The 22,552-nt window shown below is 43.9% G+C and overlaps 1 protein-coding gene across 1 annotated transcript in view; it reads left to right on the top strand.

Annotated features, from left to right (window-relative positions):
- LOC139412705 (cilia and flagella associated protein 92 (putative)) overlaps window positions 1-17,600 on the top strand; it is an 80,447-nt gene extending 62,847 nt beyond the window's left edge. The window contains exons 13-17 of the mRNA XM_071159364.1: window positions 2,507-2,719; window positions 5,865-6,021; window positions 10,997-11,223; window positions 14,566-14,744; window positions 17,212-17,600. Of these exons, the coding sequence (XP_071015465.1) occupies window positions 2,507-2,719; window positions 5,865-6,021; window positions 10,997-11,223; window positions 14,566-14,744; window positions 17,212-17,410 (975 nt within the window). The 3' untranslated portion in view covers window positions 17,411-17,600. The remainder of the gene's footprint in view (window positions 1-2,506; window positions 2,720-5,864; window positions 6,022-10,996; window positions 11,224-14,565; window positions 14,745-17,211) is intronic.
- Window positions 17,601-22,552: the final 4,952 nt, after the last annotated feature.

Here is a 22,552-nt window from a genome sequence, read left to right as displayed (position 1 = left end):
AGGAAGTCGGGGCACCAAGGAAGATATTCAGATTACAAAGTTATAATTTTCCTAATACAACTTTTCAGATATTTTAATATCGGATCAATTTGTCTTCTTAATTAATGAATTATTTATTTTACCTCACGTTAGTCTCATTCCAAATGTCGTAAATTGTTGCTTATCTGCACAAACCCAGTCTTCACTATGAGTCATCCATACATCAATCGTCTTAAAATCTTTTATTTACTAACTAAGTAACTCACAGAAATGCATAAAAACTTATGTTGGAGAGTCTGTCCGCCCTCTCTCTATTTCTGTCTGTCGTGGCTAGAATGGATAGTTCAGAGTGACATTCATTCATGTTGTTATAGAATAGATTTTTTGGCGGTTGTCGGTCTTCGCGTTCAATGATACCGAATTTCTAGCTGCAGACTAGTAATTAATATCAAAGACTTATTCTTATTCTGTTGGTATCGATTAGTCTAAGAGTTTAACCATGTGGTATGGTTAAAAGATTCAGCCATCTACTCAAACCTTGGCCCTCTCGTTATCGAGGTAAGCTGGTCTGCAACCTTTGTCCTCTTGTGATTGAGAGAAACACAGTTTGTTGAGAAATTCTCAAGGTGGGGGTTTTATTCGGAAGAGCAGAAAGGGGCCTGTCCCAGGATGCCAGACCATAACTAACTGTGCTCATGGGCAGTCCTCTGATTTAGTTAAACTCCAAAGGGAATAGGAGTTTCCTTCATTAAACAGTCCAAAATCACATTACACAATTTCACAAACAGTATCATCCTCACTCATTCATCTTATACAACAATTAGATGTAAGCCTCATATCTGAGGCTATTGTATAAACAGCATTATGGTAATGTGGCCGTATTGGCTCCCATGAGTTTCATGAAATTGTACCAAATGGACCAGTTCGTAGCTGGATTCTTCACCAATCTTTTATACCTTCTCCAGAACATAAATGTTGTTCGGACCTCAAGTTCCGTGAGGTGGAAGAAATTCCTTTGTTCTCTATGAAAACTCACTCTCTCTCTATACTGTGGCCATGAGGAGATAATTTCCTCCAGGAATTTACGACCTGAGGTCACAGCAGCCTGAGTGTAGGAGACAGAGGGAGGGGGATGGTGCTCGCTGTTCCCAAAGAGGGCAACGTCATGACAGTACATACGGAGCAGGAGTTGACGTAGCAGGAGACGTCTTGCGCCAAGGTGGGTTACCAGTACTTAATGGAGATGGATTGAGTGGTGCGGGTGATACCTGGGTGTTCAGCGACAAGGGATGATTGCACCCAGGTCAAAAGTCAATCCCTTACCTCAGTGGGAACGTAGGTGCGCTCTGGAGGACAGGTAGCCGGTGCGGGTTCCCTCTCCAGAGCCTGGCGGATGTTCGGATTCAGCTGCCTCGCTGTCCGTATGTACTCCAAGTTCCGGTGGTTGATGAGGATGAGAAACGGGTCCGTGGTGCCGGTGTCTCCACTCCTCTAATGCCAACTTCACCGCCAGGAGCAATCGATCACCGAAGTCATAGTTCCTCTCTGCAGGGGACAGTTTTTTTAGAGTAGTATGCACATGGATGCAGTTTTTGTTGATTACCCTGACGTTGTGACAGGACAGCTCCCACGCACAAAGGGTAGCGTAGGATCTGGGTGTTTCAGCAACGGGGCGTGTGGAAAAGTGTTGGTCCCATGTTTCATGAGCTGAAATAAAAGATCCCAGAATTGTTCCATACGCACAACAAGCTTATTTCTGTAATGTAAATGCAGGGAGTCAGGAAGCAAGTGCAGTTAGTGAGTTTAATGACGAAGAACATTGAACGATACAAAACAAGAAAAGCGTCTAAAGTACAAAACAAGAGTACTGTAAGGCGTCGTGTGGGCAAGCGATTTGCGGATGTCAGCGTTGTGAACCAAGTGCCCCATGGTGGCAGTGAGGTTATGGTATGAGCAGGCATTAGCTACGGACACAATTGCATTTTATCGATGGTAATTTGAATGCACAGAGATACCGTGACAAGATCCTGAGGCCCATTGTCGTGCCCTTCATTCGCCTCCATCACCTCATGTTTCAACATGATAATGCACTGCCCCATGTCTCAAGGATCTGCACACAATTCCTAGAAGCTGAAAATGTCCCAGTTCATCCATGGCCTGCATACTCACCAGACATGTCAACCATTAAGCATGTTCAACAGCCTGATCAACTCAATGCAAAGGAGATGTGTCCCACTGAATGAGGCAATTGATGGTCACACCAGCTACTGACTGGTTTTCTGATCCACGTCCCTACTTTTTTAAAGAAAGGTATCTGTGACCAACAGATGCATATCTGTATTCCCAGTCATGTGAAATCCATAGATTAGGTCCTAATGAATGTATTTTAAAACACTGCATTTCTTATATGAACTGTAACTAAGTAAAAACCTTTAAATTGTTGCATGTTGTGCTTATATTTTTGTTCAGTGTACTTCCATTGTCTTCTAAGAGGGGCTAAATATACTCGCTTCCTCTCCCTATGCAGTCTTTAGGGCAGAGGTGGCCCTACAACCAGCAGTACCACAGCGCTACAGTCGACCCCCAGGAGGTAGAGGCTGAGCGGAAGGCTAGGGAGGCCCAGAGGAGGGCAGCCTGGAGGACCCACGATGGCTTCCTCTACCCAGGCTTCAGGAGTTCCATCGAGGCCAACGAACACCCCAAACACCCCGATGAGGCCCGCAGGGACGAGCTCAGGAAGGTGATATCATAGATAGCCCAGAGGTTAGGGGTCAGAGGTCCGGTTACAGCAGGGTCACATTCATTAAGGCACATTCATTCACATTCATTAAGGCACATTCTTTCAAATTCATTAAGGCATATTCATTCACATTCACAACCCAGGTTTCAGCAGGCTTCACCATCACCAGTATGTTCTGCAACTGAAAACAAGACTTCTCATTCATTCAATCAATCAAATGTATTTATAAAGCCCTTCTTACATACCCAGCCTAAAACCCCAAACAGCAAAGCAATGCAGGTGTAGAATCAAGGTGGCTAGGAAAAACTTCCTAGAATCAAATCAAATCAAAGTTTATTTGTCACTTACAGGCACTTACAGGCACTTACAGGCTCTAACCAAATGTGCAAAAAAGGTATTAGGTAAACAATAGGTCAGTAAAGAAATAAAACAACGGTAAAAAGACAGGCTATATACAGTAGCGAGGCTATATACAGTAGAGGGGCTATATACAGTAGAGAGGCTATATAAAGTAGAGAGGCTATATACAGTAGAGAGGCTATATAAAGTAGCGAGGCTATAAAAGTAGCGAGGCTACATACAGACACCTGTTAGTCAGGCTGATTGAGGTAGTATGTACATGTAGATATGGTTAAAGTGACTATGCATACATGATGAACAGAGAGTAGCAGTAGCGTAAAAGAGGGGTTGGCGGGTGGTGGGACACAATACAGATATCCCGGTTAGCCAATGTGGTTGGTCAGCCCAATTGAGGAAGTATGTTCATGAATGTATAGTTAAAGTGACTATGCATATATGATAAACAGAGAGTAGCAGCAGCATAAAAATAGGGGTTGGGAGGGGCACACAATGCAAATAGTCTGGGGAGCCATTTGATTACCTGTTCAGGAGGCTTATGGCTTGGGGGTAAAAACTGTTGAGAAGCCTTTTTGTCCTAGACTTGGCACTCCGGTACCACTTGTCATGCGGTAGCAGAGAGAACAGTCTATGACTGGGGTGGCTGGAGTCTTTGACAATTTTTAGGGCCTTCCTCTGACACCGCCTGGTGTAGAGGTCCTGGATGGCAGCCAACTTAGCCCCAGTGATGTACTGGGCTGTACACACTATCCTCTGTAGTGCCTTGCGGTCAGAGGCCGAGCAATTGCTGTACCAGGCAGTGATGCTCTCGATGTTACAGCTGTAGAACCTTTTAAGGTTCTCAGGACCCATGCCAAATCTTTTTAGTTTCCTGAGGGGCAATAGGCTTTGTCGTGCCCTCTTCACGACTGTCTTGGTGTGTTTGGACCATTCTAGTTTGTTCTTGATGTGGACACCAAGGAACTTGAAGCTCTCAACCTGCTCCACTAAAGCCCCGTCGATGAGAATGGGTGTGTTCTCGGTCCTCCTTTTCCTGTAGTCCACAATCATCTCCTTAGTCTTGGTTATGTTGAGGGATAGGTTGTTATTCTGGCACCACCCGGCCAGGTCTCTGACCTCCTCCCTATAGGCTGTCTCGTCGTTGTTGGTGATCAGGCCTACCACTGTTGTGTCATCTGCAAACTTAATGATGGTGTTGGACTCGTTTCTGGCCTTGCAGTCGTGGGTGAACAGGGAATACAGGAGGGGACTGAGCACGCACCCCTGTGGAGCTCCAGTGTTGAGGATCAGCGTGGCAGATGTGTTGCTATCTACCCTCACCACCTGGGGGCGGCCCGTCAGGAAGTCCAGGATCCAGTTGCAGAGCGAGGTGTTTAGTCCCAGGATCCTTAACTTATTGATGAGCTTTGAGGGTACTATGGTGTTGAACGCTGAGCTGTAGTCAATGAATAGCATTCTCACATAAGTGTTCCTTTTGTCCAGGTGGGAAAGGGTTGTCCATCCCTCAAAGCTCATCATGTTGAAGAACATTGGGAGAATGTCATATGGTCAGATGAAACCAAAAAATCATTTTTTGGTAAAAACTAATCTCGTAGTGTTTGGAGGACAAAGAATGCTGAGTTGCATCCAAAGAACACCATGCCTACTGTGAAGCATGGGGGTGGAAAAATCATGCTTTGAGGCTGTTTTTCTGCAAAGGAACCAGGACGACTGATCCGTGTAAAGGAAAGAATGAATGGGGCCATGTATCGTGAGATTTTGAGTGAAAACCTCCTTCCATCAGCAAGGGCATTGAAGATGAAACGTGGCTGGGTCTTTCAGCATGACAATGATCCCAAACACACCGCCCGGGCAACGAAGGAGTGGCTTCGTAAGAAGCATTTCAAGGTCCTGAAGTGGCCTAGCCAGTCTCCAGATCTCAACCCCATAGAAAATCTTTGGAGGGAGTTGAAAGTCCGTGTTGCCCAGCAACAGCCCCAAAACATCACTGCTCTAGAGGAGATCTGCATGGAGGAATGGGCCAAAAGGCCAGCAACAGTGTGTGAAAACCTTTTGAAGACTTACAGAAAACATTTGACCTCTGTCACTGCCAACAAAGGGTATAAAACAAAGTATTGAGATAAACTTTTGTTATTGACCAAATACTTATTTTCCCCCATAATTTGCAAATAAATTCATTAAAAATCCTACAATGTGATTTTCTGGATTTCTTTTTCTCATTTTGTCTTTCATAGTTGAAGTGTACCTATGATGAAAATTACAGGCCTCTCTCATCTATTTAAGTGTGAGAACTTGCACAATTGGTGGCTGACTAAATACTTTTTTGCCCCACTGTACCTCTATAGGGTTATGGTTAGTGATATATACCTCTATAGGGTTAGTGATATATACCTCTAAAGGGTTATGGTTAGTGATGTATACCTCTATAGGGTTAGTGATATATACCTCTAAAGGGTTATGGTTAGTGATATATACCTCTATAGGGTTATGGTTAGTGATGTATACCTCTATAGGGTTAGTGATATATACCTCTATAGGGTTATGGTTAGTGATGTATACCTCTATAGGGTTAGTGATATATACCTCTATAGGGTTATGGTTAGTGATATATACCTCTATAGGGTTAGTGATATATACCTCTAAAGGGTTATGGTTAGTGATGTATATCTCTATAGGGTTAGGGTTATGGTTAGTGATGTATATCTCTGTAGGGTTGGGGTTATGGTTAGTGATGTTTTTAAAACAGCTATGTGTGGCATCTTAATGTGTAATGTCTCTACCTCCATAGCCTTGGAGAGAGAATGTGCTCCATGGCAACACCCAGAGACCCACACTGCCTCAGAGAGACATCCGACCCTGGCTACACCGCTACAATGACATGGAGCTCTACATCACACCCCCACCAGTCTTGAGTCCTGTCCCCCCTGTTACTATACACCTGGCAGGTAACACACCTTCAGCCCTGTTACTATATACCTACCAGGTACCAGACCCCCACCCCGTCTCTGTAGTTACTATACACCTACCATGTACCAGACCCCCACCCCGTCTCTGTAGTTACTATACACCTACCATGTACCAGACCCCCACCCCGTCTCTATAGTTACTATACACCTACCATGTACCAGACCCCCACCCCGTCTCTGTAGTTACTATACACCTACCATGTACCACACCCCCACCCTGTCTCTACAGTTACTATACACCTACCATGTACCAGACCCCCACCCTGTCTCTGTAGTTACTATACACCTACCATGTACCAGACCCCCACCATGTCTCTGTAGTTACTATACACCTACCATGTACCAGACCCCCACCCTGTCTCTATAGTTACTATACACCTACCATGTACCAGACCCCCACCATGTCTCTGTAGTTACTACACACCTACCATGTACCAGACCCCCACCCCGTCTCTGTAGTTACTATACACCTACCATGTACCAGACCCCCACCATGTCTCTGTAGTTACTATACACCTACCATGTACCAGACCCCCACCCCGTCTCTATAGTTACTATACACCTACCATGTACCAGACCCCCACCCCGTCTCTGTAGTTACTATACACCTACCATGTACCAGACCCTCACTCTGTCTCTACAGTTACTATACACCTACCATGTACCAGACCCCCACCCCGTCTCTGTAGTTACTACACACCTACCATGTACCACACCCCCACCATGTCTCTACAGTTACTATACACCTACCATGTACCAGACCCCCACCCCGTCTCTGTAGTTACTATACACCTACCATGTACCAGACCCCCACCCTGTCTCTACAGTTACTATACACCTACCATGTACCAGACCCCCACCCCGTCTCTGTAGTTACTATACACCTACCATGTACCAGACCCCCACCATGTCTCTGTAGTTACTATACACCTACCATGTACCAGACCCCCACCCCGTCTCTACAGTTACTATACACCTACCATGTACCAGACCCCCACCCTGTCTCTACAGTTACTATACACCTACCATGTACCAGACCCCCACCCCGTCTCTATAGTTACTATACACCTACCATGTACCAGACCCCCACCCTGTCTCTATAGTTACTATACACCTACCATGTACCAGACCCCCACCCTGTCTCTGTAGTTACTATACACCTACCATGTACCAGACCCCCACCCCGTCTCTGTAGTTACTACACACCTACCATGTACCAGACCCCCACCCCGTCTCTGTAGTTACTATACACCTACCATGTACCAGACCCCCACCCCGTCTCTGTAGTTACTGTACACCTACCATGTACCAGACCCCCACCCCGTCTCTACAGTTACTATACACCTACCATGTACCAGACCCCCACCCCGTCTCTGTAGTTACTATACACCTACCATGTACCAGACCCCCACCCTGTCTCTGTAGTTACTATACACCTACCATGTACCAGACCCCCACCCCGTCTCTATAGTTACTATACACCTACCATGTACCAGACCCCCACCCCGTCTCTGTAGTTACTATACACCTACCATGTACCAGACCCTCACCCTGTCTCAACAGTTACTATACACCTACCATGTACCAGACCCCCACCCCGTCTCTGTAGTTACTACACACCTACCATGTACCACACCCCCACCATGTCTCTACAGTTACTATACTATATACCTACCAGGTACCAGACCCCCACCCCGTCTCTGTAGTTACTATACACCTACCATGTACCAGACCCCCACCCCGTCTCTACAGTTACTATACACCTACCATGTACCAGACCCCCACCCCGTCTCTACAGTTACTATACACCTACCATGTACCAGACCCCCACCCCGTCTCTGTAGTTACTATACACCTACCATGTACCAGACCCCCACCCTGTCTCTACAGTTACTATACACCTACCATGTACCAGACCCTCACCCTGTCTCTACAGTTACTATACACCTACCATGTACCAGACCCCCACCCTGTCTCTGTAGTTACTATACACCTACCATGTACCAGACCCTCACCCTGTCTCTATAGTTACTATACACCTACCATGTACCAGACCCTCACCCTGTCTCTGTAGTTACTATATACCTACCATGTACCAGACCCCCACCCTGTCTCTGTAGTTACTATACACCTACCATGTACCAGACCCTCACCCTGTCTCTATAGTTACTATACACCTACCATGTACCAGACCCTCACCCTGTCTCTGTAGTTACTATATACCTACCATGTACCAGACCCCCACCCCGTCTCTGTAGTTACTGTACACCTACCAGGGTAGTTTACCATAACCGTATTCAGCTCTGTCCTACCTTTCACCATCCACTTCACAAGTAGGGACCAGGTAGGGACCGCTCCACACCAGGGCCATTTATAGTATCAGTCCATGGTTTGGACACACCTACCCATTCAAGGGTTTTTCTTTGTTTTTTACTATTTTCTACATTGTAGAATAATAGTGAAGACATCAAAACTATGAAATAACATATGTAATCATGTAGTAACCAAAAAAGTGTTAAGGGCTTTTTGACCAAGAAGGAGAGTGATTGAGTGCTGCATCAGATCCCCTGGCCTCCACAATCACCCAACCTCAACCCAATTTGGGATGATTTGGACCACAGAGTGAAGGAAAACCAGCCAACAAGTGCTCAGCTTATGTGGAAACTCCTTCAAGACTGTTGTAAAAGCATTCCAGGTGAAACTGGTTGAGAGAATGCCAAGAGTGTGCAAAGCTGTCATCAAGGCTAAGGAAGGATGGCTACTTTGAAGAATCTAAAATCTAAAATATATTTTGATTTGTTTAGAACTTTTTTGGTTACTACTTGATTCCTTCTGTGTTATTTCATAGTTACCAGGGCCATGTAGTAGTAGGGCACAGTGTTAAGTAGTGCACTGCGTTCAGTATGGCCCAGTGTTCAGTAGGATACAGTGTTCAGTAGAATACAGCATTCAGTATGGCCCAGTGTTTAGTAGGTTACATTGTGCAGTAGGATACAGCATTCAGTATAGCCCAATGATCAGTAGGATACATACAGCGTTCAGTAGGATACAGCATTCATTAGGTTGGTTTGTTCAGTAGGATACAGCGTTCAGTATGGCCCAGTGTTCAGTAGGTTGCATTATTCAGTAGGATACAGCATTCAGTAGGATACAGCATTCAGTAGGATACAGCATTCAGTAGGATACAGCGTTCAGTAGGATACAGCGTTTAGTAGGATTTCAGCGTTCAGTAGGAATCAGCGTTTAGTAGGATACAGTATTCAGTGGGATACAGTGTTCAGTAGGATACAGCGTTTAGTAGGATACAGTATTCACTAAAGCCCAGCATTCAGTAGGATACAGCGTTCAGTATGGCCCAGTGTTCAGTAGGTTGCATTATTCAGTAGGATACAGCATTCAGTAGGATACAGCATTCAGTAGGATACAGCGTTCAGTAGGAATCAGTTTTTAGTAGGATACAGTATTCAGTGGGATACAGTGTTCAGTAGGATACAGCGTTTAGTAGGATACAGTATTCACTAAAGCCCAGCATTCAGTAGGATACAGCTTTCAGTATGGCCCAGCGTTTAGTAGGATACAGCATTCAGTAAAGCCCAGCATTTAGTAGGATACAGTAATCAGTAGGTTACCATGTTCAGTAGGATACAGCGTTCAGTAGGTTAGAGTTCAGTAATACACAGCATTCAGTAGGATATTGCTTTTAGTAGAACACAGGGTTTAGTAGGTCACAGTGTTCAGTAGGGTACAGAGTTCAGTAGGATAAAGCATTCAGTAGGATACAGCGTTCAGTATTGCATAGCATTCAGTAGGTCAGTGTTCAGTAAGATACAGCGTTCAGTAGGTTACAGTATAGCCCAGTGTTCAGTAGGATACAGCATTCAGTAGGTTACAGTATAGCCCAGTGTTCAGTAGGATACAGCATTCAGTAGGTTGCAGTGTTCAGTAGGATTCAGCATTCAGTAGGATACACCGTCCAGTAGGTTAGTGTTCAGTAGGTTGCAGTGTTCAGTAGGATACAGCATTCAGTAGGTTACAGTATAGCCCAGTGTTCAGTAGGATACAGCATTCAGTAGGATACACCGTCCAGTAGGATACAGCGTTCAGTAGGTTGCAGTGTTCAGTAGGATTCAGCATTCAGTAGGATACACCGTCCAGTAGGTTAGTGTTCAGTAGTATTCCGTGTTCAGTAGGTTACAGTGTTCAGTATGGCCCAGCTTTTAGTAGGTTACAGTGTTCAGTAGGGCACGGCATTCAGTATGGCACAGCGTTAGCAGGATACATTATTCAGTAGGATACAGCGTTCATTATGGCCCAGCGATTAGTAGGAGTCAGCGTTCAGTAAAGCCCAGCATTTAGTAGAACACAGTTTAGTAGGTCACAGCGTTCAGTAGGATACAGCGTTCAGTAGGTCAGTGTTCAGTAAGATACGGCGTTCAGTAGGTTACAGTATAGCCCAGTGTTCAGTAAGATACGGCGTTCAGTAGGTCAGTGTTCAGTAAGATACGGCGTTCAGTAGGTTACAGTATAGCCCAGTGTTCAGTAGGATACAACATTTAGTAGAATACACTGTTCAATAGGATACAGCATTCAGTAGGATACACCCTTTAGTAGGTTAGTGTTCAGTAGTATTCAGTGTTCAGTAGGATACAGTGTTCAGTATGGCCCAGCTTTTAGTAGGTTACAGTGTTCAGTAGGATACAGTTTTCAATAGGGCACGGCGTTCAGTAGGTTGCAGTGTTCAGTAGGATTCAGCATTCAGTAGGATACACCCTTTAGTAGGTTAGTGTTCAGTAGTATTCAGTGTTCAGTAGGATACAGTGTTCAGTATGGCCCAGCTTTTAGTAGGTTACAGTGTTCAGAAGGATACAGTTTTCAATAGGGCACGGCGTTCAGTAGGGCACGGCATTGTGAAACATTCATTATAATATGCTCCTACCTGTGTTCCCTCCCCCAGGAGAGCGTCTGCAGAGGGAGCAGCTGCAGGGAGCCCAGTCTCAGTACTACCGCTGGCTGAGGAAGGTGCTGCCTGACGCAGGACACACTCCCGAGCCAAACTGCAGCCACGTGCGAGTCCCACAGTTCAGCTGCCACATGGGCGGTGCCGACCCAGGGAAGCTGCATGATATACTGAAGGATCGACCAATGAAATACTCTCTCAGGAAACCTGGCCTCACCCTCAAGGTAGGGAACAGGAGTAGGTACAGGAGATTTACCTGTTCAGGTGAACACTGCTTCAGGAAACCCTCCTGCCCCCATTAATAGACAACAACAGAAAAACTAAAGTAATGTTGAGGAGGAATTACAGAACATGACATCATGTTCTTCCCCTGAAATACAGTGTGTTCTCTTGCTCCTTGAGCCAGAGATGTGTGATACCGTGTGTGTCAGACACGGCCGTACTCCCTCATTTCAAGCTCAGATTCAGCATCTTGAGAGAATACTGTAAGAAGGCACATTTAGGGACCTGTTGTGTAGCCTAAACATGCAATTTCTTTCAGTGAAATAAAAGCTGACAGTATAGAATTTTTCATCACATAATGTGCATCCAAGACGAACTGATATACTACCAGAATGTTGGATTTTTTTTAAACTTAAAACCGGTCCAATTGATGTCATTTGGACATTTTGCACAAAAAATCTCCCCACTCCCTAAGCGTCATCGCTCCACTAGAGAAGCAGAAATGAAAGACAAAACTTGACCAATGTCAACTACACTGAACTAAATTTAAAATGCAACATGTAAAGTGTAGGTCTCATGTTTCATGAGCAGAAAAAAATATCACAGAAATGTTCAAAATTTTGTGCACAAATTTGTTAACATCTCTGCTAGTGAGCATTTCTCCTTTGCCAAGATACTCCATCCACCTTAGAGGTGCACCTTGTGATGGGAACAATAAAAGGCCTCAGAAAAAAGTTGTGGACCTCCACAAGTCAGGTTCATCCTTGGGAGCAATTTCCAAATGCCTGAAGGTACAACGTTCATCTGTACAAACAATAGTACGCAAGTATAAACACCATGGGACCACGCAGCCGTCATACCGCTCAGGAAGGAGACGCGTTCTGTCTCCTAGAGATTAACATACTTTGGTGCGAAAAGTGCAAATTAATCCCAGAACAACAGCAAAGGACCTTGTGAAGATGCTGGAGGAAACAGGTACAAAAGTATCTATATCCACAGTAAAACAAGTCCTATATTGACATAACCTGAAAGGCCGCTCAGCAAGGAAGAAGCCACTGCTCCAAAACCGCCATAAAAAAGCTAGACTACGGTTTGCAACTGCACATGGGGACAAAGATCATACTTTTTGGAGAAATGCCCTCTGGTCTGATGAAACAAAAGTAGAGCTGTTTGGCCATAATGACCATCATTATGTTTGGAGGAAAAAGGGGGAGGTTTGCAAGCCAAAGATCACCATCCCAACCGTGAAGCACGGCATCATGTTGTGGGGGTGCTCTGCTGCAGGAGGGACTGGTGCACTTCACAAAATAGATGGCATCACGAGGTAGGGAAATTATGTGGATATATTGAAGCAACATCTCAAGACATCAGTCAGGAAGCTTGTTTGCAAATGGGTCTTCCAGATGGACAATGACCCCAAGCATACTTCCAAAGTTGTGGCAAAATGGCTTAAGGACAACAAAGTCAATGTACTGGAGTGGCTATCACAAAGCCCTGATTTCAATCCCATAGAAAATTTGTGGGCAGAACTGAAAAAGCGTGTGCGAGCAAGGAGGCCTTACAACCCTGATTCAGTTACACCAGCTCTGTCAGGAGGAATGGGACAAAATTCACACAACTTATTGTGGGAAGCTTGTGGAAGGCTACCCAAAACGTTTGCCCCATGTTAAACAATTTAAAGGCAATGCTATCAAATACTAATTGAGTGTATGTAAACTTCTGAACCGCTGGGAATGTGATGAAAGAAATAAAAGCTGAAATAAATAATTCTCTCTACTATTATTCTGACATTTCACATTATTTTAATACAGTGGTGATCCTATCTGACTGAAAACGGGGATTTTTACTAGGATTAAATGTCAGAAATCGTGTTTAAATTTATTTGGCTAAGGTGTATTGTAAAGTTTTGACTTCAACTGTAAACTGAACAAGTTCCACAGACATGTGACTAACAGAAATTGAATAATTTGACCGTGAACAAAGGGGGGTCACTATCTGGTGTGGCATTGTCATGCTGGAGGGTCATGTCAGGATGAGCCTACAGGAAGGGTACGACATGAGGGAGGAGGATGTCTTCCCTATAACGAACCGTGTTGAGATTGCCTGCAGTGACAACAAGCTCAGTCCGATGATGCTGTGACACACCGCTCCAGACCATGACGGACCCTCCACCTCCAAATCGATCCCGCTCCAGAGTACAGGCCTCGGTGTAACGCTCATTCCTTCAACTAGTTAGGGTTAGGGTTAGCGAATCCGACCATCATCCCTGGTGAGACAAATCCACGACTCGTTAATGAATAGCACTTTTTGCCAGTCCTGTCTGGTCCAGCAATGGTGGTTTCGTGCCCATAGGCGATGTTGTTGTCGGTGATGTCTGGTGTGGACCTGCCTTACAACAGGCCTACAAGCCCCCTGTCCAGCCTCTCTCAGCCTATTGCGGACAGTCTAATCACTGATGGAGGGATTGTGCGTTCCTGGTGCAGGTGTTGTTACACGTGGTCTGCCACTGCGAGGACGATCAGCTGTCCGTCCTGTCTCCCTGCAGCACTGTCTTAGGCGTCTCACTGTACGGACATTGCAATTTACTGCCCTGGCCACATCTGCAATCCTCATGCCTCCTTGCAGCATGCCTAAGGCACGTTCACGCAGATGAGCTGGGCTCCTGGGCATCTTTCTTTTGGTGTTGGAGTCCGTAGAAAGGCCTCTTTAGTGTCCTAAGGTTAACTGTGACCTTAATTGCCTACCGTCTATAAGCTGTCTTAATGACCGTTCCACAGGTGCATGTTCATTATGGTTCATGGAAAACAGTGTTTAAACCCTTTACAATGAAGATCTGTGAAGTTATTTGGATTTGTATGAATTATCTTTGAAAGACAGGGTCCTGAAAAAGGGCCGTTTCTTTTTTTGCTGGGTTTATTTGCTGTATTCTATTCTACTGTATTTTAGTCAATGCCACTCCGACATTGCTCGTAGTCATATTTAAAAATGTCTTAATTCCATAATTTAACTTTTATATTCATGTGTATTGTTGTGAATTGTTAGATATTACTGTTGGTGCTAGGAACATAAGCACTTTGCTACGCCTGCAATAACATCTGATAAATATGTGTATGTGACCAATAACATTAGATTTGATTTATTTAGTATTCAACAGCATCAAGTAATGACAGAAGAGAAGCATCCACAAACCTTCTAAATGTCGGAAATTATAAGCAGAAAATGATCAAACATAGTAAAAAAAAAATTGCCCAATTGAAAAATCCTTCCACCATCACTTGTGTTTGTATGGTAATGGTTGTGTGTGTGTACTTACTGTATGACAATGTGTGTGTGTTGTATCACAGCCCATGCCGGTACTGTCAGTACTGCAACAACCCCAGCAGGTATCCAGGTCAGGACGTATGGCGGTGGTGAGAGAGGAGAGCTCGTCCTTCGCCCCGGGACCGTTCCCGGACCACAGTCTGAGCTGGGATAAGAACACCATCCCCCGACAACCCTCACACTACAACAAGTACCACTTTACGTAAGTTACCATGACCACCCTCACTACAACAAGCAACACTTCACATACATTACCACGACAACCATCACACTACAACAAGTAACACATTATGTACAGTATGTTACCTAAAACTAACACTTCTCCCCTAGCCTAACCCCTAACCCTCCTGACACTACAACAAGTACCACTTTATGTATGTTACCTAAAACTAACACTTCCCCCCTAGCCTAACCCCTAACCCTCCTGACACTACAACAAGTACCACTTTATGTATGTTACCTAAAGCTAACACTTCCCCCTTAGCCTAACCCCTAACCCTCCTGACACTACAACAAGTACCACTTTATGTATGTTACCTAAAGCTAACACTTCCCCCCTAGCCTAACCCCTAACCCTCCTGACACTACAACAAGTACCACTTTATGTATGTTACCTAAAACTAACACTTCCCCCCTAGCCTAACCCCTAACCCTTCTGACACTACAACAAGTACCACTTTATGTATGTTACCTAAAGCTAACACTTCCCCCTTAGCCTAACCCCGAACCCTCCTGACACTACAACAAGTACCACTTTATGTATGTTACCTAAAGCTAACACTTCCCCCCTAGCCTAACCCCTAACCCTCCTGACACTACAACAAGTACCACTTTATGTATGTTACCTAAAGCTAACACTTCCCCCTTAGCCTAACCCCGAACCCTCCTGACACTACAACAAGTACCACTTTATGTATGTTACCTAAAGCTAACACTTCCCCCCTAGCCTAACCCCTAACCCTCCTGACACTACAACAAGTACCACTTTATGTATGTTACCTAAAGCTAACACTTCCCCCCTAGCCTAACCCCTAACCCTCCTGACACTACAACAAGTACCACTTTATGTATGTTACCTAAAGCTAACACTCCCCCCCTAGCCTAACCCCTAACCCTCCTGACACTACAACAAGTACCACTTTATGGAAGTTATCTAAAGCTAACACTTCCCCCCTAGCCTAAACCTACTGACACTACAACAAGTACCACTTTATGGAAGTTACCTAAAGCTAGCACTTCCCCCCTAGCCTAACCCCTAACCCTCCTGGCACTACAACAAGTACCACTTTATGTATGTTACCTAAAGCTAACACTTCCCCCTTAGCCTAACCCCTAACCCTCCTGACACTACAACAAGTACCACTTTATGTATGTTACCTAAAGCTAACACTTCCCCCCTAGCCTAACCCCTAACCCTCCTGACACTACAACAAGTACCACTTTATGTATGTTACCTAAAGCTAACACTTCCTCCTTAGCCTAACCCCTAACCCTCCTGACACTACAACAAGTACCACTTTATGTATGTTACCTAAAGCTAACACTTCCCCCTTAGCCTAACCCCTAACCCTCCTGACACTACAACAAGTACCACTTTATGTATGTTACCTAAAGCTAACACTTCTCCCCTAGCCTAACCCCTAACCCTCCTGACACTACAATAAGTACCACTTTATGTATGTTACCTAAAGCTAACACTTCCCCCCTAGCCTAACCCCTAACCCTCCTGACACTACAACAAGTACCACTTTATGTATGTTACCTAAAGCTAACACTTCCCCCCTAGCCTAACCCCTAACCCTCCTGACACTACAACAAGTACCACTTTATGTATGTTACCTAAAGCTAACACTCCCCCCCTAGCCTAACCCCTAACCCTCCTGACACTACAACAAGTACCACTTTATGGAAGTTACCATGACGACACTTACTTAAACAATTAACACTTCACGTATTTCTCTTTGTTGGCTATGCATATTTTAACCCCCCCTCCAAGAAATCGAATTAGCAAAATAAAAACAATCCGTTTTTTTGCTTTGGATGCGTCTCAATGCCCTGCATCCACATATGTAACACTTCCATATCTGTGGTGAAAGCTGGCCGAGCTATAGCGGTGATTGTTAGACCATGAGACTTACCTTATCCTAACACTCCTGACTCTAACCCTAACCTTAACCCTAACCCTAACACTCCTGACTCTAACCCTAACACTCCTGACTCTAACCCTAACACTCCTGACTCTAACCCTAACCCACTGCATCCACATATGTAACACTTCCATATCTGTGGTGAAAGCTGGCCGAGCTATAGCGGTGATTGTTAGACCATGAGACTTACCTAACCCTAACACTCCTGACTCTAACCCTAACCTTAACCCTAACCCTAACACTCCTGACTCTAACCCTTACCTAACCCTATTACTCCTGACTCTACAAGTACCAGTTCATGTATGTACCTCACAATCTTTATTACCATACACACTAACATTAGTCACAACAGAATCTCAGATTTTACAAATGTAGTAAATAACTGTATAGATACTCATCTATATCACTGTCTTGTAGTTGTATTTAGTGAAAAAATAAATAGAGGCCCTAGCTGAGAGCTATAGGTGCCACAGATTTGTTTTAAAGGACCATGAAACATAAGTGTGATGTCACTTCCTGAAGGGAGTTCCTGAGGCAGAGGTCGTTCCAGTACAAGAGGTCAGCTCCTCCCCTAACAGACAAAGAGAGGCGTATCCACGTTTTCCAGAAACACCCAGCCCCCTATGACACCAGACAAACTGCTAGAACCAGCCAATTACAGCCAGCCCAGAGCATCGTAGAGACTCGGACCTATAGGGATGTCACCCTGCACATCAACTGAGGATAACCCCTTGTGTGAGTCCCAAATGGCACCCTATACAGTGCACTACTTTGACCACACGTTGGTACTGTATAGGGAATCGGGTGCCATTTGAGATGTAACCTCGGACTGAAACCACACCACTGCACTATGGATGACAAATGTGAAAAATCAACACTTTAATATAATAAATGGCGAGTATGTTCCAACCACCACTGTTCATTTCATTACAACCTCTTCAGTAGTGTCAGTAGAATCATCAGTACTAAAAGAAGAGTAGCATCCCAAATGGCACCCTATATGCTATGTAGTGCACTACTTTTGATCTGGGAAACAGGGTGCAATGGGACCCAGGTAAGGTCATTATAGTCACTTGTGTGTGTTATTATAAATGGTATATACAGTATTAAATGAACATCCCTGGTGATTTTCTTGAGAGAATCTGGAACCAATAGAGCTTCATTACATACAAACATCCACTACATTCATTCATCTAATAAAACAAGAGTTTTTTCTGGATCAAAAAAGGGTCTTAGGCGGCACGCCCAGAAAACCCCTGCTCTCTGAATATGTTGAGTAACTGGCACAAAGCATATGACATGTCAGTAATTAAAATAGCTTGTATAATGTGGCAATATGGCATGCGATGATGTGGCTGACTGGTGGGATTTCTGCAACACATGCAACTCTGCTGTAGTGATGAGCTGTAAAACTCTACTGGCTGTTAACAATTAGCCTCCCATGTTTTCTGTTCTACCCACTCTTCTGCAGCTGAGTCATCCAGTAGTTGTTCTTGAAGAATGCGTTGGTGCAGAACGTGTTAGGCAGCAGCACCTAGAACAATAGAACACAACACAGCCGTATAACAACAGAACACACCCGTAGAACAACAGAACACTTCCGTAGAACAACAGAACACACCCGTAGAACAACAGAACACACCCGTAGAACAACAGAACACACCCGTAGAACAACAGAACACTTCCGTAGAACAACAGAACACACCCGTAGAACAACAGAACACACCCGTAGAACAACAGAAAACACCTGGACAACAACAGAAGACACCCGTAGAACACACCCTTTCACTTAGTTCGTCACGGTACAGAATATATTAGAGATATAAAAAATGGAAGAAATAAATATTGAGGAAAGGTTCCGGTGGCATGCATTGAAGCGAGTGGCCTTTTCATGGCTTTCTTTTGCAACCTGTCAATACTAAACATCATATTAAGATGTGGGACAAGAAATAACTAGCAGGTCTATTACGCTCCAGCAGCTAGAATTTCTCTGTCCACAATTCAACAGCGGGAACATGGCGGCTCTCAACACCAACAGAAAGAGTTGAAAACTACTATACGAGAGAATATTTGTCAGGGATTACCTATGCCTTCGATTTACAATTAAAACTGGTAATTGGAAGTGCTCACTGCTAACGTGGATACCTATTTAACCAAAGTGGAACGTCTGGAAAAGACAGCCAATGTGACATAAAGTACCAGTCAAAAGTTTGGACACACCTACTCATTCCAGGGTTCTAGAACACCTAGTCATTCCAGGGTTCTAGAACACCTACTCATTCAAGGGCTTTTCTTTATTTTTACTATTTTCTACATTGTCGAATAATAGTGAAGACATAGAATCATGTAGTAACCAAAAAAGTGTAGTAACCAAAGAATTAAAAATATATTTCAAATTCTTCAAAGTAGCCACCCTTTTCCTTGATGACAGCTTTGCGCACTCTTGGAATTCTCTCAACCAGCTTCATGAGGAATGCTTTTCCAACAGTCTTGAAGGAGTTCTCACATATGCTGAGCACTAGTTGGCTGCATTTCCTTCACTCTGGTCTGATGAGTCCAAATTTGAGATTTTTGGTTCTAACCGCTGTGTCTTTTGAGATACAGAGTAGGTGAACAGGTGATCTCCGCATGAGTGATTCCCACCGTGAAGCATGGAAGAGGAGGTGTGATGGTGTGGGGGTGCTTTGCTGGTGACACTGTCTGGGATTCACTCTGCAGTCCAACTCATCCCAAACCATCTCAACTGGGTTGAGGTCAGGTGATTGTGGAGGCCAGATCATCTGATGCAGCACTCCATCGCCCTTACACAGCCTGGAGGTGTGTTGGGTCATTGCCCTGTTGAAAAACAAATGATAGTTCCACTAAGAGCAAACCAGATGGGATGGTGTATCTCTGCAGAATGCTGTGATAGACATGCTGGTTGTGCCTTGAATTCTAAATAAATCACATACAGTGTCACCAGCAAAGCACCTCCATGCTTCACGGTGGGAACCACACATGCAGAGATCATCTGTTCACCTATTAAAGTAAAGACACAGAGATAAGATAATTGTATATCTTACACTACAGTTGGTGCACTATGGCAAAGTCATTCTGCTTTGAAAGTTGATAAACTTGTAACCTCACTTTTGAGAAAATGTCCCTTGAATGTTTTGGAGAGCTGTTCTTTACATGTTAGTCATTTAGCAGAAGCTCTTATCCAGAGTTACTTACAGTAGTGAGTGCATACATTTTCATATTGTCTTTCCTTTGTCTACACCCATTCAGCATTGTTCACACCCTCTTAAGCCTTAGCCCCACTCATCTCTTTAAGGATTCACATGTGAGGCCATGTGCTAAACAGAGTGCACTAAAAAAACTAAAATGTTAATACTAAAGGCTGCTTTACTACACTACGCCTATCAACGTGTCTGTAGACAGTTGTCGCTATGAAAAAGTAGAAACACAAAAACAACAGGATGCATGGTGGTCCAAAATAGCATAATTGGTGTATTTTATTAACACCAATAAACCCATCAGTTTAAAAAATGGAAAAAAAACGAATTTAGTAAATGTCAATCTAGCAAACCAGGCAACTAAAAGCAACTTTCTGAACAATGTTTTGGTTCGTTTTTAGCTTGTTAGCTAGCTGGCTAACCTTAAGCTAGCTGGCTAGCCAGTTCAAATAATGACCATATCATATACTTCACTTTAGCTAATCTGGATTCATTATTACACAAAATAAACTCACAACAAGATCATTATTTACAAGTAAATGGCGAGCTAATTGCAGAAAATAGCTTATAGTTGTGAGTGTGAAAATCAGAGCATTCTACCAGAGAATCGTAATTTTATATCCTAATTTGACTTTGATACATGTTGCTCTTCACATTCCCGTCTCTGGTAAACAAACACTATCAAATCATGCAGAGGATACAGAAGGTGTAAACTGTACAGTGAAATGGTTACTGGCATAGTGAAGACTTCTGTTTAGACATATAGCTAGCTAGCTAAACAATGAACTATAATCCCAACTCATAATGTTACTACACTGCATTACATAGTGGAGTCTTTTCTTTAGACATGTAGCTAGCTAAACAATGAACCATAATACCAACTCATAACGTTACTACACTGCATTACATAGTGGAGTCTTCTGTTTAGACATGTAGCTAGCTAAACAATGAACCATAATAACAACTCAGAATGTTACTACCTTGCATGAATCTACTGGTAGCTAAAACTAACCAACTAGGTTCAATGTTAGCTAGCTAACATTAGGCTATAACTAGCATTGGAAATGGCTCTGCGATATGAATAATATAAGCAAAGAAAGTAAAAGTTAAAGAGTCCCCTCTCCTACCTTACCTGCCTTCCTACTACTTACCTAACCTACCCTCTCCTACCTTACCTGCCTACCCACTACTTACCTAACTAGCACCACCTGGCGCGCTAACCAGTACAGGAGGTGGTCAGCCCAGGTCTTACCTAGTGTGCATAGACAGATTAAATACTATGGGTTACGTATCCCTGGAGGCCTCTTGCCTTAACACTCCCAAGGTGCGTTCCCCTCCCCCCTGGGAACAAATGAAACAGAATAATTACCAATACTTAGTGAACAATTTCAATAACCAAAAACACTAAGTACTTTTGGGATACACATACCGCCGAAGGAGCGGCTACAAAATAATATCCACACAACTTTTACTGACCGCCACAACAATCAACACGGGACATAAAAATAAGCTCTCTTCTGACAAAGGAACACTGGATAATATCAAGCTGGAGAAGTAGATGGAAATTGCAGAGACAGCTGAATCCCCTGATGAGAGAGAGGGGTCAGAGCTCCAATCTGCAATAGGGCTGACCCATCAGCTGCTTAGAATCCAGGAAGCCATTTTCTGAAAAACATACACATACAAACCCACAACACAGAAACTGGGGAACGTAACAGTACAGTAGAGTCTATAGTCTGGAGGGTCAGAGAGAGAGAGAGACAGGTATATAGTAGAGTCTATATTCTGAAGAGACAGAGAGAGAGACAGGTATATAGTAGAGTCTATATTCTGAAGAGACAGAGAGAGAGAGACAGGCATATATTAGAGTAGAGTCTATAGTCTGGAGGGACAGAGAGAGAGACAGGTATATAGTAGAGTCTATAGTCTGGAGGGACAGAGAGAGACAGGTATATAGTAGAGTCTATAGTCTGGAGGGACAGAGAGAGAGACAGGTATATAGTAGAGTCTATAGTCTGGAGGGACAGAGAGAGACAGGTATATAGTAGAGTCTATAGTCTGGAGGGACAGAGAGAGACAGGTATATAGTAGAGTCTATAGTCTGGAGGGACAGAGAGAGACAGGTATATAGTAGAGTACAGTAGAGTCTATAGTCTGGAGGGACAGAGAGAGAGACAGGTATATAGTAGAGTACAGTAGAGTCTATAGTCTGGAGGGACAGAGAGAGAGACAGGCATATTGTAGAGTACAGTAGAGTCTATCGTCTGAACGGACAGAGAGAGAGACATGTATATAGTAGAGTACCGTAGAGTCTATAGTCTGGAGGGACAGAGAGAGAGACAGGTATATAGTAGAGTACAGTAGAGTCTATAGTCTGGAGGGACAGAGAGAGACAGGTATATAGTAGAGTCTATAGTCTGGAGAGACAGACATATAGTAGAGAACAGTAGAGTCTATAGTCTGGAGGGACAGAGAGAGACAGGTATATAGTAGAGTCTATAGTCTGGAGAGACAGACATATAGTAGAGAACAGTAGAGTCTATAGTCTGGAGGGACAGAGAGAGACAGGTATATAGTAGAGTCTATAGTCTGGAGAGACAGACATATAGTAGAGAACAGTAGAGTCTATAGTCTGGAGGGACAGAGAG

The sequence above is a fragment of the Oncorhynchus clarkii genome, chromosome 7 (genome assembly GCF_045791955.1).
Source record: "Oncorhynchus clarkii lewisi isolate Uvic-CL-2024 chromosome 7, UVic_Ocla_1.0, whole genome shotgun sequence".
Classification (NCBI taxonomy): Eukaryota; Metazoa; Chordata; class Actinopteri; order Salmoniformes; family Salmonidae; genus Oncorhynchus; species Oncorhynchus clarkii.
Note: the sequence above shows the minus strand (reverse complement) of the source record. Positions and strands in the feature narration are given on the sequence as shown.